Source organism: Panthera onca, chromosome F1, assembly GCF_046562875.1.
Source record: "Panthera onca isolate mPanOnc1 chromosome F1, mPanOnc1 haplotype 2, whole genome shotgun sequence".
NCBI lineage: Eukaryota > Metazoa > Chordata > Mammalia > Carnivora > Felidae > Panthera > Panthera onca.
This window is the reverse complement of record NC_138355.1, coordinates 12,738,095-12,754,382: the sequence shown is the minus strand read 5'-3', so window position 1 is coordinate 12,754,382 and position 16,288 is coordinate 12,738,095. Positions and strand designations below refer to the sequence as shown.

The 16,288-nt window shown below is 44.8% G+C and overlaps 1 protein-coding gene across 6 annotated transcripts in view; it reads left to right on the top strand.

Moving 5' to 3' along the window:
- ILDR2 (immunoglobulin like domain containing receptor 2) overlaps positions 1-16,288 on the top strand; it is a 63,466-nt gene that overhangs the window by 16,768 nt on the left and 30,410 nt on the right. For all 6 annotated transcript variants that reach the window (XM_078441034.2, XM_078441033.2, XM_060643401.3 and 3 more), the window contains exon 3: positions 23-142. In XM_078441034.2, coding sequence (XP_078297160.1) covers positions 23-142 — 120 coding nt within the window. The remainder of the gene's footprint in view (positions 1-22; positions 143-16,288) is intronic.

Sequence of the window (16,288 nt, the reverse complement as noted above, 5' to 3'; positions counted from 1 at the left end):
GCACTTCTTTTTGTGATCACAGATGCTGATCTTCAAATTGGAAAACTCATGTGGGGAGACAGCGGACTCTATTACTGTATTATCACTACCCCTGATGACCTGGAGGGCAAAAACGAGGACTCGGCAGAATTGCTGGTGTTGGGTAAGTGAAAAGCATCAGCAGCACCTGTGTCTTCGACCGCCTCACTTCTCCCTCCATATCCCAGCAGGTGCACACGCAGGCTTTATCGTTTGTGCGCAAACTGGTTTTAGTACATGTTCTCTGTGAGCAGTAGGCGTTATTGTATCTTGTTTCTTGGAGGCTGTGCCCCCCTCCCTTTTTTTTAGCATTGTCCTGAGTGTTTCTTCTGCTTTCTTAGAGTTGTTTTTCCCTCCTTTCCACTCGTGTACCTTTAGCCCTGATTTCTCTTTGCTCTTATGCTTTACTTACCTTTTTATACGCTAAGTGTTGAAGAAAATGCCAGAGGCTTTTGAAGCAGAATAGAGACAATTGAGAGAGAAGGATTTGTTGGTGAGTCAGGATCTCCTGAGACATGGGGGATCGTTTCCCATTCAGTTACAGACACTTAGGACAATCATGAGGAGGGGTGGCTGTAAACTAGAGAGTTTAACAATAAAATGTTCCAGGTGAAAAGAACCATCGGAGAGTCTGCTAGTGTTTATTGGAAGGCAGATGTCTTGAAACCTAAAAGGGTCTGAGTCATTCTCAAAGCAAATATATCTAGTCCTTATTAATATTAATTTGTTCATAAATGAAAACTCACTATTCTTGGCGACTTTTCTAGTGGATTGGAGGAGTGTTAGTGGGAGATGACCTCCTTGTGATGAAACTGAAAATTGAGCACATATTTCATGTTCTGTAAGTGTTGGTTGAACAAGAAAATTAGAGTAAAATATACAGAAATTGAGAAAAGAAAATACATTAATTGTAGGAGAAAAATTCAAGCAGTTTTTAAAAGAAATGACATTTTTTGTAGTTTCAAAGAACCCAGGTGATAATGATTTTTAGGAATGTTTAAGGGTGCTTTCTTTTAAAGGCAAGTGAGGTTGAAGGTTAATTTTTACCCTGTGTGGGAAGCTCAGTGCCTAGGGAGAAAGTCGAGTTTGCTATTTAGGGTTTTTAGTTTTACTCTATTATGACTGCTTGCCTTTGGCAAATCAACTGTTTTGCAGCCTTACTTTCACGGTTTATAAAATGGATAATTTATTAATAATTCACCCTCTAATTAATGATAACCCCTATTAAAGGGTTGACTTAATTCAAATACATATTCCTTGGGTCTAATATATAAAGCGTAGCTGCTGCGGTTTGTAAAAGAACGGAATCCAGATACACAAAAGGAAGTAAAGTAAAAAGGCTTAGATTCACACTGTAAAAGAATGCGGGGAAATCAGATTTGGGATCTGCTGTGACTCTGTAGATCAGAGGGGAATAGAAAGATAAATTTCTGCCCAATCACACAACTCTAATGGCCAAGTTTGAAGGAACAAATGGCTCATTGAACCTGCAATTAGCTAATTGTGGACACAGTTATTTGGCTAGTGCAGCCATTTGCAGAGAAGTAATTGCCTGTGCAGGAAAATGAGGCCAGGTAAAAACCACTTTAAATCATTTGTTCCCAGTTCTGCAAACGTGGGGAAACAAATAGAGTGGGAAAGCCTTGTCATCTGAGGATGTGCCACAAGTATAGGAAGGGCATTTCCCTTGATGGAAACACACGGTCGCTAGGGGGACGATGCGGTCTGTCCGGAGGACAGAAAGAGGTGGGTGAGAGAAAGGCTCAGCTGAAAATGGTCACCAATGATGAGAGAAAAGATGAAGAACAGAAATCCGTGTCTCTCCAAAAAGAACAGTAAAAGAAAACTGGGGAGCCTGCAGATGAACTCATCACAGGAGAAGGAGCTTATCTGTGAGATGAGCAGATACATGCTGGGGTTCTTGCAGGGGAGAAACATACCCTTCTGCTGTGCTCCACATTAATTAGAAATGCTCAGAGTGTGATATATTTGCCATGTAAACTTTTTTTTTAATGTTTATTTATTTTTGAGACAGAGAGAGACAGAGCATGCGTGGGGGAGGGTCAGAGAGAGAGGGAGACACAGAATCTGAAGCAGGCTCCGGGCTCTGAGCTGTCAGCACAGAGCCTGACGCGGGGCTCGAACTCACAGACCGTGAGATCACGACCTGAGCCGAAGTCGGTCGTTTAACCGACTGAGCCACCCAGGCGCCCCTAATTTGCCGTGTATAAACTTTTTAGGGCAATACTAGTTGTGATGTTTATTGAAAGAAGTTATTTGGAAATCTGTGAGAACTTTCTGGCCACAGAAACTACTGTATTTACTTTCCAGATGCAAAATTCGGAGTCGTCTTTATCTTGACACCCTATAGAGAATGAGTCAAAATATTGTCGCGGTTTCTAAAATTCTAATTATTTGGTTGTTACATCCTGCGGGCCTGATTGTTAGGTATCCCTTTTATGTGAGTCCAGGAGAGCAACCTGATGTCTGAGGTCAATCTCAAGGAGTCATGAAATCCTCAGGGATAATATAACTGGGTCCACAGATTGCTAATTACAACCTCCATGAGCCACTGGTTCAGTCATTGAATTTTAATGAGGAATGGTTGGTTGGGAGGAGCTGAGAGGGTTTGATCTAATGAAGGCGGACTGGGAAAGGGATTATGGGAAGCATGTCCACATATCAGAGGTGAAATTGTACAGAAGAGGGACTGGAAGCTTTGCGTGGCTGGGTAGAACTGGAACCAGGAGTAGAGGTTACCAGGGGCAGGAATCCATCTCAGTATGAAGAAACAACTCGTAGCCACTGGAGACGTCTACAGATGGAGTAAGTATTCTGAGGAACAGTGATTTCTTCGTCCCAAGAGGGCGAAAAATTTCTTACGAGTTGTTATAAATGAGACATTTATGTATAGGAAATGGTGTGTAGGTAACTTTTGAGCTTCATTTCAATTTTAAAATTTTGGACTGAAAAGTAGATAGATATGAGGGATGTGACTACCTTGACAAATGAGCAGATGGCCTCCCAGGACTTCAGTCCTCGTGACAGAGATAGAAGGGGTACAGGTTGGTTACAAGACTGTACAGGGTGATGCTCATTCACAAGGAAGCCACAGAGAATAGGCTGTGGTCTTTTGCAGTAGGTCAGGGTCAAAAGGACCAATCCCATTAGAATGAGGAGAGACTATTGATGGTGCCTGGAAAGAGTTGAAAGTAGCTTTTCTTGGAGATGGTCACAAAGTGGGGAGCAGAAAGCTGGTTGGAATTTCAGATGACCAACCAGTAAGGAGAGATGAGTTGAAGGGGTCAATTAGAGGCAAAGTTGAGTTTATTTTTCTCACCATACTCACAAAGGTGAAGGTGGGAAAGTTGACGGAGCACAGTTGTGAAGTGGCTTCTATGTCAGACCAAGAAGTTTGGACTTCATCCTGAAGACTTTGGGGATCTGGTAAAGAAATACTAAGAAGGATGAAGTGAGATTTTGGGGTCAAAACTATAATTAGCAGCAGTGTAGACAGCGCAAAAGGAATGCTGGAACAGAAGGATGGGCCCTGGGAGTGCTGCAGCAGTGGGGATGAAAGCATAGGAGATTGTGAACCAGAGCAGTGAATTGAGAACAACACAGAAGCATTTCTGAGGTGGAAGGTGATGGGTCTTGGTGACTAATGTATAAAAGGAGAGGAGAGAGCGGGAGGAGTCAAAAGGATACCATGATCTCTAGCTAGCTGGGTAGGCAGGTGTTCCATCAACTAAGAGAGGACGCAGGTTGGAAACCAGGTTGGGGGGGGGGGGCAGGAGAATGACTTTGGTTCTCGACGAGTTGAACGAAGCTTCTCAGTAGCACTGGACCATGTCGTCTTCAGATATAGGACCAACTCTCATTTGTCTTCATATCTGTAATGCCCCGCAGAGCGTCAGGTATAAAGAGGCTGGTGTGAATGTTTTTTTTGTTTTTAGTGATAAACGGGCAGAATCTGTACCTGATAATTGATGCTTCTTAAACGTTAGCCAGTGCTGAGTATATATTTGTTGCTTTATAAAGGGTCAGTGCAATCAATGCGTACAGTCCCAAGTGAGATAACATGGTTTAATCTCACTGGTCATCATTCTTCATCTGGCTGTTGAAATCGTTACTGGTGACAGATCCATCAGGGATGTGGTTGAAAGCAACAGAGGCGAGCAACTTCCGCGGGAAAAGAATTTGTTGGAAGGGTATCATAACTGAAAGGAAGCCTGGAACGTCTCTGAAAAGGATAGTATGTGAGGGTGACGCTTGTTAGTTTCTGTAAAAACACCCCCCAGTCACATCTCCCTTCTTACTACAGAAGTCTATTACTTCCTCTTGTCCTAGTCAAATGTGGGTTAGGAGACTCACCTGGGTAGCTCCCTTCCAGGTGGTGGAGTGGGACTCTAAGCTTCTCCCTTGTTTGGCTCAGCTGTACCGGAAACATTTACTCTCAGCTGCTTGGGAAGAGAGAGTGAGAAAGGTCACTTGAGACTTTTCTGCTGCCAGGTCTGGCGGTGACATGGGTCACTTACGCTGTTACTTTGTATTTCCCCAGGAAAAAAGTAAAAGTCTTTTTTAGTGAACACAGCACAGTCCTTGTGGTGCGAGAGATGCTCTAGGGTCTACGTAGCAAGAATTAATAGAAAATGTCTTTAGGGCTCCATAGCCAGAAAAAAAAAAAATCAATTCAATTGTTTTTTTCTGGTTTTGCATTTTCCAGCTCAAGAATCAGTTTCAGGAGAGAGTCTAGTCGGCCCAGTTTGGACAGGTGTCCAGTGCTTAGCTTTGGGAGACCAGGGGCTCTTGGCGGCTCGTCCATCCAGATATGGAGAAGAATTAATTCCCCAAAGTAAACTGAGGCACTGTTACAAAAGAAGAATGGATGTGAGATGCCAAAAAAAAAAAAAAAAAATGTCCACCAAAGTAATACCATTACTCTGTCTGATACTAATATTAACATACATTTCCTAATGATACTAATATTAACATACACTGATAATAATTTGTAGTTCACAAATTTCTTCTATAATGACCATGTAATAAGGTAGGATAGCAGGTATTATTTTCCTCATTTTCTAAATGAAGAAATTAACGTTCAGGTTTTATAACAATCATCCCAGAAAAAAAAACAAAAAACAAACAGTGTTGATGATCAAACCTAAATGTTTAAAAAATGTTTTTAAATGTTTATTTATTTATTTTTGAGAGAGAGAGAGAGAGAAAGAGAGCACCCAAGAAGGGTAGGGGCAGAGAGAGAGAATACCAAGCAGGCTCCGTGCTGTCAGCACAGAGCCCGATGCAGGGCTTGAATTCATGAACATGACCTGAGCAGAAATCAAGAGTTGGCCACTTAACTGACTGAGCCACTCAGGCACTGCCCCCCCCTTTTAAAAAAATGTTTTTTTAATGTTCAAACCTAAATGTTTTGATTCCTAGCCTCATTTCTTTCCACAGTACCACATGACCTGTGTATATTAAGAAGCTATAGAATGCTCCCCTGCATAAACCATGTTTTAAAAATTGTGATTGCTGCTTTGAGGTCATGGGCAATCATTTTTACTTGTCCCAGATTAGCTTTCGTATTTCACTTTATTTCTAAGGGCAACTGCCGATAACCATTGACCTAGGCACTCACTTCAAAGGCATAGTTGCCATTGCCTGGATTGCATACCTCTCCCTGAGTGTGACCTCACCCTCCTTTCCCCATACATCTGAACCCTCTACCAATCGCTCTGGATGCTTCTTTCAGAGGTTTCAGAAATATCTGAAGACAAGTGATGCAGAGAAATGGGAGGACAACCGCTGATTCAACATTAAACACAAAAACTATACTGAACGTTCTTTAATCTCTCTTTGATGATTCAGAAAGTAAAGTCATACTGAAGTTGGAAATGCACTTGGTGTTTTGGGTGCTTTGAGATGACTGTGCCAGGTACCTTAGAAACATTTAGATGTTTGGGATCATAGGGCCATACCAGCGGACAGAAGAAGGGAATGTCCAGGAACCTGCCACCCTGAGATTAGACATTGGTCTAAGATCTGTGGCAAGGACAGGATGTTTATAACCTGGAACCATGCCACTATTTGGATAGAAGTAAAGTTCCCTCGGGCAGCTCCAGCTGGCAGGAAAGGACTTCACCATTCAGGAAGGCTCAAGCAGAGAAGTTATTATTTTAAAATCTAAAAGCAGCTCGCCTTGGTCTTACTTCTCTCTACGCACAATATGAGGGCCTGACCCCTTCTTTCTGATGTCCCATGTGGTAGCTTGTTTTTGAAGTGCCTTCAAATAGAAAAATGAGGGAAAGGGCTCCTGTGGAAACATGGGTGGATGAACACTCCTGCTTCTGGACCGAGAATAGAGTAAGAGAACATTACCTAAGGGGTGTTTAGATTAAAGCTAAGGAAGACTTTCCTAATGGTAACTTTTGGAAATTATGGCTGGCGGAGGAAATGACAGAAACTCCCTCTCTGATGAGCTTTCAACATTGAACAGGTTCTCTTATCTAGAATATTAGGATAAATAAGATCGCTTTCAGAGTCCTGTCTATGATTTTGAGTTATTTAAAAGATCCACAGATTGCTGGGGTGCCTGGGTGGCTCAGTCGGTTGAGCGTCCGACTTCAGCTCGGGTGATGATCTCATGGCTTGTGAGTTCGAGCCCCGCATCAGACTCTTGTGCTGACAGCTCAGAGCCTGGAGTCTGCTTCACATTCTGTGTCTCCCTCTCCCTCTACCCCTCCCCACTCAGGCTCTGTCTCTCTCTTCTCAAAAATAAATAAAAACATTTAAAAAAATTAAAAAAAAATAGAAGATCCACAGATCGCAAAATTAATTCTCTATATAGGGTGATGCCTAAAATACTGCAGTCTTGTTTTGCTTTAATATTGTTTCCGTTTTAGAAAAAATGATATATGTGTATTGTAAGCATTTCAATCAGAAGAGAAATGTAGAAAAGAAAAAATGTCTCCTAAAATCTCACTATCCACAGCTAATGAATGTATTCTTCAGAACCCTTCTGATTGCAAGGGATAGACACTTAACCTGGCTTAGGGGACTTTTTTGGCTTAGGTAATTGGTAAGTCCAAGTTCAAGTATGTCTATGTTCGGATTACATTGTATTTCGTTTATTTATTTAAAAATTTTTTTTAAGTTTATTTATTTTGAGAGAGAGTGAAAGAGCGCACACAAGCAGGGGAGGGGCAGAGAGAAGGAGAGAATCCCAAGTAGGCCCCATCCCAAGCGCCATCAGAGCAGGGCCTGATGAGGGGCTTGAACCCACAAACTCTGAGATCGTGACCTGAGCCAAGATCAGGAGTCGGACACTTAACTGACTGCATCACTCAGACTCCCCTTATTTATTTATTTTTTAAGTTTTAAATTTTATTTTAGAGAGAGCTCCTGCTTCTGGACTGAGAAGAGGGGAGAGGGGCAGAGAGAGAAGGAGAGAGAAAATCTTAGGCAAGCTCCACATTCAGCACGGAGCCCAATGTGGGGCTTGACCCCACGACCCTGGTGTCAGCCTGGGCTGAAGTCAAGAGTTGGTCACTCAACTGACTGGGCCCCCCAACTGCCCCCAGATTATATTTTAAAGAATCTCTGTCTCCTCTGGGTTAGCTTAATTCTCAGGCAGGCTCTCCGTTTGGGGCAAAGGTGGCCCCAAGCAGGTCCAGAGTTAAATGGTCTTTAATGCCTTCCATCTCAGGAGGACAAAGTGCCATTCTTCGCAGCGGCAGGCAGAAGTCCTGTTGCTGGGGGTGGCTGTGCTCTGGCAGAGGAGCATACAAACGGGCCACCAGCCCCCATTGAACTGTATGCATTGAAGGGAAAAGGGAAAAGGAGTAGCTTCCTAAAGGGAAATTGGGCAGTTGTTTCCAAATGAAGAAGGCAGGCAAAAACAAACACTGTTAATATTTTGTGGAATTCATCCATTTCGGCTTCTTCACAGGCCAAATGCATTGCTATTCCAGGAAGCCAGAAATAGGTTTGCTCCCAGCAGGTCCTTGTGAGGAGGTGCTAAGTTGGGATTGATTCTTCCCTGTGACGGTAATGCCACAGAGTTACCTTTGTTTTTCTGTCACGCTTCTATTTTTCCTTCCATCTCCTTCTGTGACTTACTCAGAAGTGCAAGCATATATTACCTAGGCAAGGGGTGAAGGAACAGACATACATGAATTTTTATAAAATCAATTTATTCACAACACCGTGCCTGAAATTGTTACTGTGGTCTAAAATAAACCTTGTAGGCTGTTAGTATCTAAAAAAATTCTTTTTAAATGTTTATTTATTTTTGAGAGAGAGAGAGAGAGAGAGAGAGAGAGAGAGCATGAGCAGGGGAGGGGCAGAGAGAGAGGGAGACACAGAATCTGAAGCAGGCCTCAGGCTCTGAGCTGTCAGCACAGAGCCCGGTGTGGGGCTTGAACCCATGAACCGTGAAATCATGACCTGAGCCGAAGTTGAATGCTTAACTGACTGAGCCATCCAGGTGCCCCCAGCCTGTTCGTATTAAGAGGCCATTAAGGGGTGCCTGGCTGGCTCAGTCAGTTAAGTGTCCCACTCTTGGTTTTGGCTCAGGTCATGATCTCATGGCTCATGAGTTCAAGCCCCTTGAGTCCCGTGCTGGGCCCTGTGCTGACAGAGCCAGCTTGGGATTCTCTGTCTCCCTCTCTCTCTTCCTCTTCCCCACTCACACTCCTCTCTCTCTCTCTCTCTCCCTCTCACTGCCCCCCTCAAAATAAATAAATAAACATTTAAAAAAAGAAACCATTAAGAACACAATCAGAGGGGCACCTGGGTGGCTCAGTCAGTTATGCGTCTGACTCTCGGTTTCAGCTCAGGTCACCATCTCATGATTTGTGAGTTCGGGCCCCGCATCTGGCTCTGCACCGACAGTGAGGAACGTGCTTGACATTCTCTCTCTCCCTGTCTCTCTCTCTGCCCCTCTCCTGCTCAGCTCACTCTCTCTGTCTCTCTCAAAAATAAATAAACTCAAAAAAAAAAAAAAAAAAAAGAACATCATCAGAAATCAGGGAATTCTTGGGAGGGGACATCTCAGAACTTGCCATTGACCTTAGGGATTTGGACAGGTGTTTGTAAGCCTGAGCAGAAATGCTCTAGCACTCACCGCGGTGTCCATGCCGCCTCAGTCTGAATCCTATTGCATTGCCACCCCTGTGACGTTAGTTCTGGCTGTTAAGAAAGGCTACTTGTTGCCAAGGTTCCTCCTCCTCCTTCTCTTCCTCTTTGCCAGCCCCAGCCTGGTGCTGCTAACCAAGGAGATTTGCCGATTAAAAGGGCTTCAGCTCCCAGGGTTCCCATGGCAACAGCCTCCTTGGAGGTCTTTGTTGCTTGCTAAAACTTTGATCTCTCCGAGTGGCTGCTGCTGTTTCTCTCCAAGATTTACAAACAGAAGAAGAGGGAAAAAGAATTGGGGGAGAAGAAAGAAAAAGTTTACTCCTGGCAGAAAGGAGAGAAGGAATTAATTACAGAACCACACTCTAGCCATAAACCTGGGGGTTACTCCTCTGGAACATCTTTGGATTCGGGCTGTGCCCATGTTTTCATTTGTAGACTCAGTTATACCTCAGTTATCTTGGCCGCGCATGAAAGACCTCAAGTGAACTTGATTCTACCAGGGGGGCGGAGCCATCTTTTCTGTCTTCAGTGGACACCTGTGCCTTCAGATATCCAGAAGAGCCAAGATAACCGTGCCAGGTCCCGTGGAAGGAGAGCCAGAGAACTAATGAGAAGTGAGCCCTTTAGGCTTCATCCCCATTGCCTCTTTTCCCAGTTCTCTCTCCTAGCCCTAGCCTGCTCTGCCCTGAGCATACCTCGATGCCTCTGGTGGAAGAACTAGAAAGTTAGCCAGGCATCAACTAGAATATGATTCTGGTTAACGACCATGAATAACAACCATTCTACTGTAGGAGCAGTGGAATGGGGGTGGTGGTTGCTCCAAAGAATTGGGATCACGCCTTTTACTCTTTGCAGAAAGCCTCCTATGGCCTTTAGACCTCTCTGGTGCATAATCGCACCCTTGCTGTATGATAGGCACCATGCAGTAGAGTTAGTTTTGCTTCAAGTATGGATTACATTGAAATTATGATTTACATTTAACTAGTCTTTTTTGCATACTATGTCTCTAGCACAGTAAGGATACAAAGTAAATAAATGACACCATCTTGTCCCTATAAAAATTACTGTCTTTTGAGAAAGATAAATATTGTATTTCTGAAGCAATTAGAGAATATGAGAAAAGGTTAAGACTGTATTTGATATTAAGTATCTAGGCTATTGGTTCACAACAGGGTGCTATTTTGCCCCCCAGGAGACATTTGGCCGTGTCTAGAAACATTTTGGTTGTCACAACTTACGGGGTGCTATGGCATCTAGTGGGTAGGAGCCAAGGAGGCTGCTAAATGCACAGGACGGCCCTCCTACACACAATTACGTGGCCCCAAATGGCCATAGTGCCAATGTGGCAAAACCCTGATCTTGACCCAAGGTCCGTGTGGATACTTGGCAAGGTCTGTTGTGAAGAGCTTTGGGGTCAGATACCCCTGGGTTCAGTGCAGCCATATAACCTTGGGTAAGTCGATGTTAATGAGCCTCGGTTTTGAGCCTCGGTTTCCTCATCTGTAAAAATGGGGAAGGGGTAATAAAAGTTACGTGGAAGGTCTATCGTGAGGATTAAATGGCACATGATAAGTAAGAACTCCCACCTGTTTCCACCCCTCACATTTCATTGCTGGTGCGTCATGCTTGATCTGAGGGAACGCTCTGCAGGGAGTTCTGCGTTCCGGGGCTCCTGCTAGAAGAGCTGATTTCCCTTTAGCCCATTCCATAGGCAGAGGCTTTAATGAGCCATCTGTGCATTGGCAATCCTATTACTAATAGATTCTCGGTTCCTTAATGACATTTGGGCAATGCCTTGCCAGCGGTGACCCCAATCAGCCCCGTGGGAATCTTCGCGCTAGTGGATTTCAGGACATTCTGTCCCAGCATGCTATGTTTTGGTTGCTCTATTTAGGTTGTTTTGGAAGCCCCTATTTCTCAGTGGATGGCCCCGAGTTAATTACACGGCGTTTAGTGCCTGAATGCAAGGAGTATAGCACACAGGCCATTCGCTGAAGTCTGGAGGGGTCTGGGGACACTCCGGACTTGGATTAGGCCCTGGATGGCTCTAGAAAGGCTTTAGATAGGGTGACTTCATAATTTACTGTCCAAATCAGGATCCTTGAGAGGGAAAAGGGGAAACTTGTAATAATTTATCTCAAGACAACAGGCATAAACTTACAGTGTCCAAACTGGTATCATGGTCGCCCCATAAACGTGACCGCCTTGAAGGTTCTCCTTTCGGTTGAAGAGAACAGAACAGAAGATCCAGGGAAACTGGGGGCAAATGAGGGTCGGCTCCTTCCTTCACCTGCCGGACCCTTGCTGCTAGTTGGCGTTTCATTTGTGGGATCCCAGGGATGTACACATCGCCGTTCATTTACCAGGACCAATCAAAGGGGCCCAGCAAAGAGATGGTTAAGGACTGTTCACTGACAATGTTGCGCTAAGATGTCTGAGGGGTAAAGGGCGCCCACTTAGCTCTTCACGACCCTGGGTGGCGAAGAGAACAGACGAGGTCTCAAGGCGCCCTTTGCCTTCCCTCGTCCCCAGCCACCCAGTCCCGCGCTGCGCCTGCTCTCCCCTCCACCCCCTGCTCCCTCGAAGCCTTTATCCCGCCTCACTATTTTTGCTTCACTTGTTGCTCATCACTGTGGGAGGAAACTCGGCCTTCAATTAGCGCGCATTCCTGAAGCCTGCGGTTGCCGTGGTTACCCGGGCGCGAGCTGAAGCAGCTGGGTCAGCCCGCCAGCTTCATTGTCGTCTCTGGGCCCCGGGCGCGGGCGCGGGCGCGGGCGCGGGAGGGAGGGAGCGGACGGGCCCGCAGAGGGGAGGCCCCGGGGGCCGCGGGGGAGTGGGTGTCACCGAGAAATCGGCTCAGCCCGGCCAAGAAAGAACTGCGGCCCCTGAAAGCCGGGCAGGAAAACAGTCGTTGCATTTTTCTCCAGAGCCAGCTGCTGCCATTCAAGGGTGCGGGTTCGCGTTCACACGCCGGCGGTGTCTGGACTTTGGTCTGGGAACTGCCCCCAGGTGGCAGCCCCTCAACGCTGAGAGGAAAGGGCAGAGACCCCCACCGCCCAAGACCCACAAGGAGTGGGGCCCTCCGTGTCTGCTTCAGACCATCGGGGCTTTGGGGGTTGAGGAAAGTGGCCATTTTGAGCACCTTTGTGTTTAAGTTCCCTCTGCCAGCCTGTTGGATGGAGCCCGGTGAGCTCAGAAAATCACACCGGGTACCGAGGAAGCCCATTCCCTTCTTCCATTAAATCCCACCCTGCTCCGGGTCGTTTCGGAGTCAAATCTTCTGCACTTCATCTCAGGCCAAGTTGTGCATGCTAGATTACTAATAATACTTGGCATCTCTTCCCTCTCTGGGGGCAGGGAACTGGTTCACTGTAGCACTTTGCAAAGGCAGAGTGCTTTGCAGTCGTTTTTATTATTGTTTATTAGTTTGTGGCGGAATGGTGAATGCCTTTTAATTAGCTCATACTGCGTTACGATGTATTCAGTAATCACTCTCTGGTCACGACTTTAAAAGATGCTGAACATTTTAGCCATCTCTAGCATTTCCTACATCCAAAAATTATACTTTAATTATGTAAGTGGAGCAATAATGCCACAAACATAAGTTTCAGGGTTGCTGCCTGCAAATACTAGGAGACTAGAAAGCTGTTTATACATTTCTAAATGAAGGCGAAGCAAAGCTTGAGGGGGAATGAGATATTGGGGAAAAAATACTGGAATGGGGATGAGTAGGTCCAGTTTCTTCTGGTTCGATTATTAGCCGTGTGACTTTGAGTACGATTCTTAACCTCTCTGAGCCTCAGTTTCCTGAAAACACGGAAAGGGTGATGGATTCGATGACCTCTGAGATTCTTTCTAGCTGTAAAATCTAATTCTAGAATCTATGTGAATAGAAGAAGTCAGTGCCTTAGGCCAAGCTTATAATCACTGCCAAAAACCCGGAAGCATTTATTGACAGTTAATTGCAGACGGTCCAATACTAGTCATTTTGTGGAGAGAATTCACTGTCAGAATTATTCACTGGGGTTTAAAGTGACCTAAAATGTAAAAGATATAAAAAGAAAAAAATACACGCACGAAATGCTTAAATACAGTTTATAAATATATGTAAAAGAAGGAAAGCTATACCCACATTTCTGATGGATAATCATAAATTATATTTATTGAATGCATGGTTGCTATGGGAATATAGAATAAAAACAGGGATGTGTGTGCACTTGGGAAATTTCCAGTCTATTTGGGATTCCAAATAGCCATAGAAACAACTCTACACTTAAGAGGGCCAGAGAAAGCCATCTGCTCTCCTAAAAGCCTTAGGAGAGAAACATTTTGGATGGTCAGGAGCTGAGAGACCAGGGGGTGGGTACAGTACACCCTGAAAATGGATCTGGGGCATGTTCAGGAAGCTCAGAAATGGGATGAAGCCCAGAGGTGCATTAAACAGAAGGGAGAAGAAGGCAATCACAGGAACTGGGGAAGGAAAGTATTCTAGACTGTCCCGAGCAGAAAGTTCATTAGTATGGAATATTGGCAAACCGGAGGAGGACTCCGAGGTAGTGAGTTCGAAGGAATGCATGAAGATAACCGTGCTGTCAGTCTTGGTGACATCATAAGTAGGAAGGAAGTGTTGTTTTTCCTCCTTTTTGTAGGTTCCAGCGCATGACAACCTTCCGTTGTCAGCAAGTAATTGAATGGCAGATGTGGGATCTGAAAACAAATTTGTCCCAAACCCAGAATTTCGGTACCTCCCATTGCACTTTGAAGGTTTGGACTAATAAAATCAGAGCTTAGATTTAAGTTTTAAAGGTAGAGACAAAGACGGCTTTTTTGGCTAAACTTCGTATGCATGTTGTATCTCTCTGTAACGAATGCCTTTCAAACAACATAGCCTGATAGTTGTCAACTTGTCCTCTGGGGTTGTGCTTCAGTCCTCCTAGATAGCAAGATGGCCTTTGGGGACGTTCAAGGACTAGAGGACACTAGTGGCATTGAGCCCTGAGTCCAGGGGCGCTAAACATTCTCCAGTGCATAGAATAGCGCTTAATGAATGAATGAATGAATGTTTCCTTCGTGTTCTTATTAAAAGCCTATTTCCATCTGGGACAAAAAGCACTCTCATGAGCAGTGAACCAGAAGTCCAGCCAGAAGCTCAGCGTACCAGACAATGGGGATTTGCTACTGGAAACGTTGCAAGGTCCTGATGGGTGAGGAGGGCTGCTCAGGGTGTCAAACACAGAACACAGTCTCTGCCCCCGAGGGGTACCCGTCCTGTTAGCGGAGGCGCACGTAAAGGTGTCGCTGCGGTCCAGAGCCACAAGGGCTCTCATGTAGGTGTGCACAGTGGTCCTTAGGAGCATGGAGGTGCCTCCCAGTGCAGCATTCTTCCAGGGCTCTGTCGCAACAGATTTCAGAGTCTTGTAGACCGTGCGTGGCAAGGGTTTGAACAAAGCAGGAGATTGAGAAGTGTATTAGCTGGTTATGTTAGTAAACAAGGTAAGTAAATCCTGCCTCGAGGAGACTGGTTTACCAAGAAAAGAAGCATTTGAACCTTGGGGAAATGTCACTGGGACCTTGTTGTGAAATGTGCAAAGATCACGCCACGAGTAGACGAGAAGTGGGAAACCAGGCAAAGACTGTGTCTCTGGGGAACGGCCTCGTACTAGGTGGAACTTGATGTCAAAAATGTAAAAAAAGAAAAAAAAAAAACCTGGTGAGAATTGGATTTGGCAGGAGGAAAGCGCTTTGACCTTAGGGAGCTTTGCGAAACAGAAGCAGGTAACTAAAACGGAGTTCTTAGGCTGACGCTGTTAGATAAGCTGCATGGGCCAGTCAGCGAGCCTCCCCAGCACAGGGTTCATGTCTATTCCTCTGTGTCCCCACCTGGCACAGGACACATTTTTTTGTTGACTGAATGATGAATGAATGAATTGGAGACATTCCAGAGGTGAGCTGGTTCTCAGGAATACGTACAAAGAGAGTTGGGGATAACTTCACTGTGTCAATGGCAGAACACAGCTGAGATGGGAATTGTACAGGTCAGGTACAGAGGCTGTTTTATTCACGATGCATGTTTCTGCCCTAATCAGTCAACCGAAAGCATGTGAATGTTTTTGGCTACAAACTTAGTGATGGTTTTGTACGAAGCCGACACTTGTGTGTGTGTGTGTGTGTGTGTGTGTGTGTGTGTGTGTGTGCATGTACCAACTGTTAGTACGCCTAATTTGTTTGGTCTATTCATGTGGAAATTTCTTAAAAGTAATGGATGCTGCAAGGTTTGGGGAAAACTGTTTGAGTGCTTACATCAAAACTGTATTTTCTCCTGATAGTTTGAGCTGTGGTTTGAAAAGCATAAATGTGGCCTTCTGTTTGCAGGGTCTGCTTTCTGTCCTCTCCTCAGACATTAAAGTGACTTCTAATTGCCCCTCTTCAACTGAGTCCTGGAAGAATAGCAATGATTCACAAGTGTTGGTAAAGTGCTACTGAAATCTGGAAAGTATTTACTGCAATTGTTTGGACTTTCTAAGATCAGACCTTCAGTGGATGTGGTAGAATAGGAAGAAAAGAGAGAACGTTTCTAACTGGCAACAGCATTTCTTAGAAATTGTTAGGCAAGAAGCTGGACGCAAATGGTTTTCAGAAATATATTATTCCAGCATAAATCTACTTTTAAAAATGCCTTTAGTCCCAATAAAATGTAAGTGTGGTTTAAAAGCCGGAGAGCTTTGCACTCTGTCTGCTGTCGGCATGATACAGTCATATTGTCTGCTACCCCAAAGCTCCTACTGTGTCCCGAATTCTGAAGACATTTAATTCCACCAACTATGGCAAGATTCTGTCACCCACGCCATCCTGGGGCTAGCGCTACACAGGTGCATTATGGGAAAGCTTCATCTTCTTCCGAAGCATCAGCTATTGGTTGTTGCCTTAGGGAGAATGAGAAGCTCGATGTGTGTCTTTCGGTTGGAGTGACAAGTTTTGTGACTCTCCTGTCCATATTTCTGTGACCACCGTATCCTTAATTTTTTTTGTTACAAATGTAAAAAAAAAAAATCTAGAAATGAAAATCTCTCCATTATTTCTCCACGATGCCCATTCCGGGTCCCCAGAAATAAGAAAGGCACACAATTTTGTG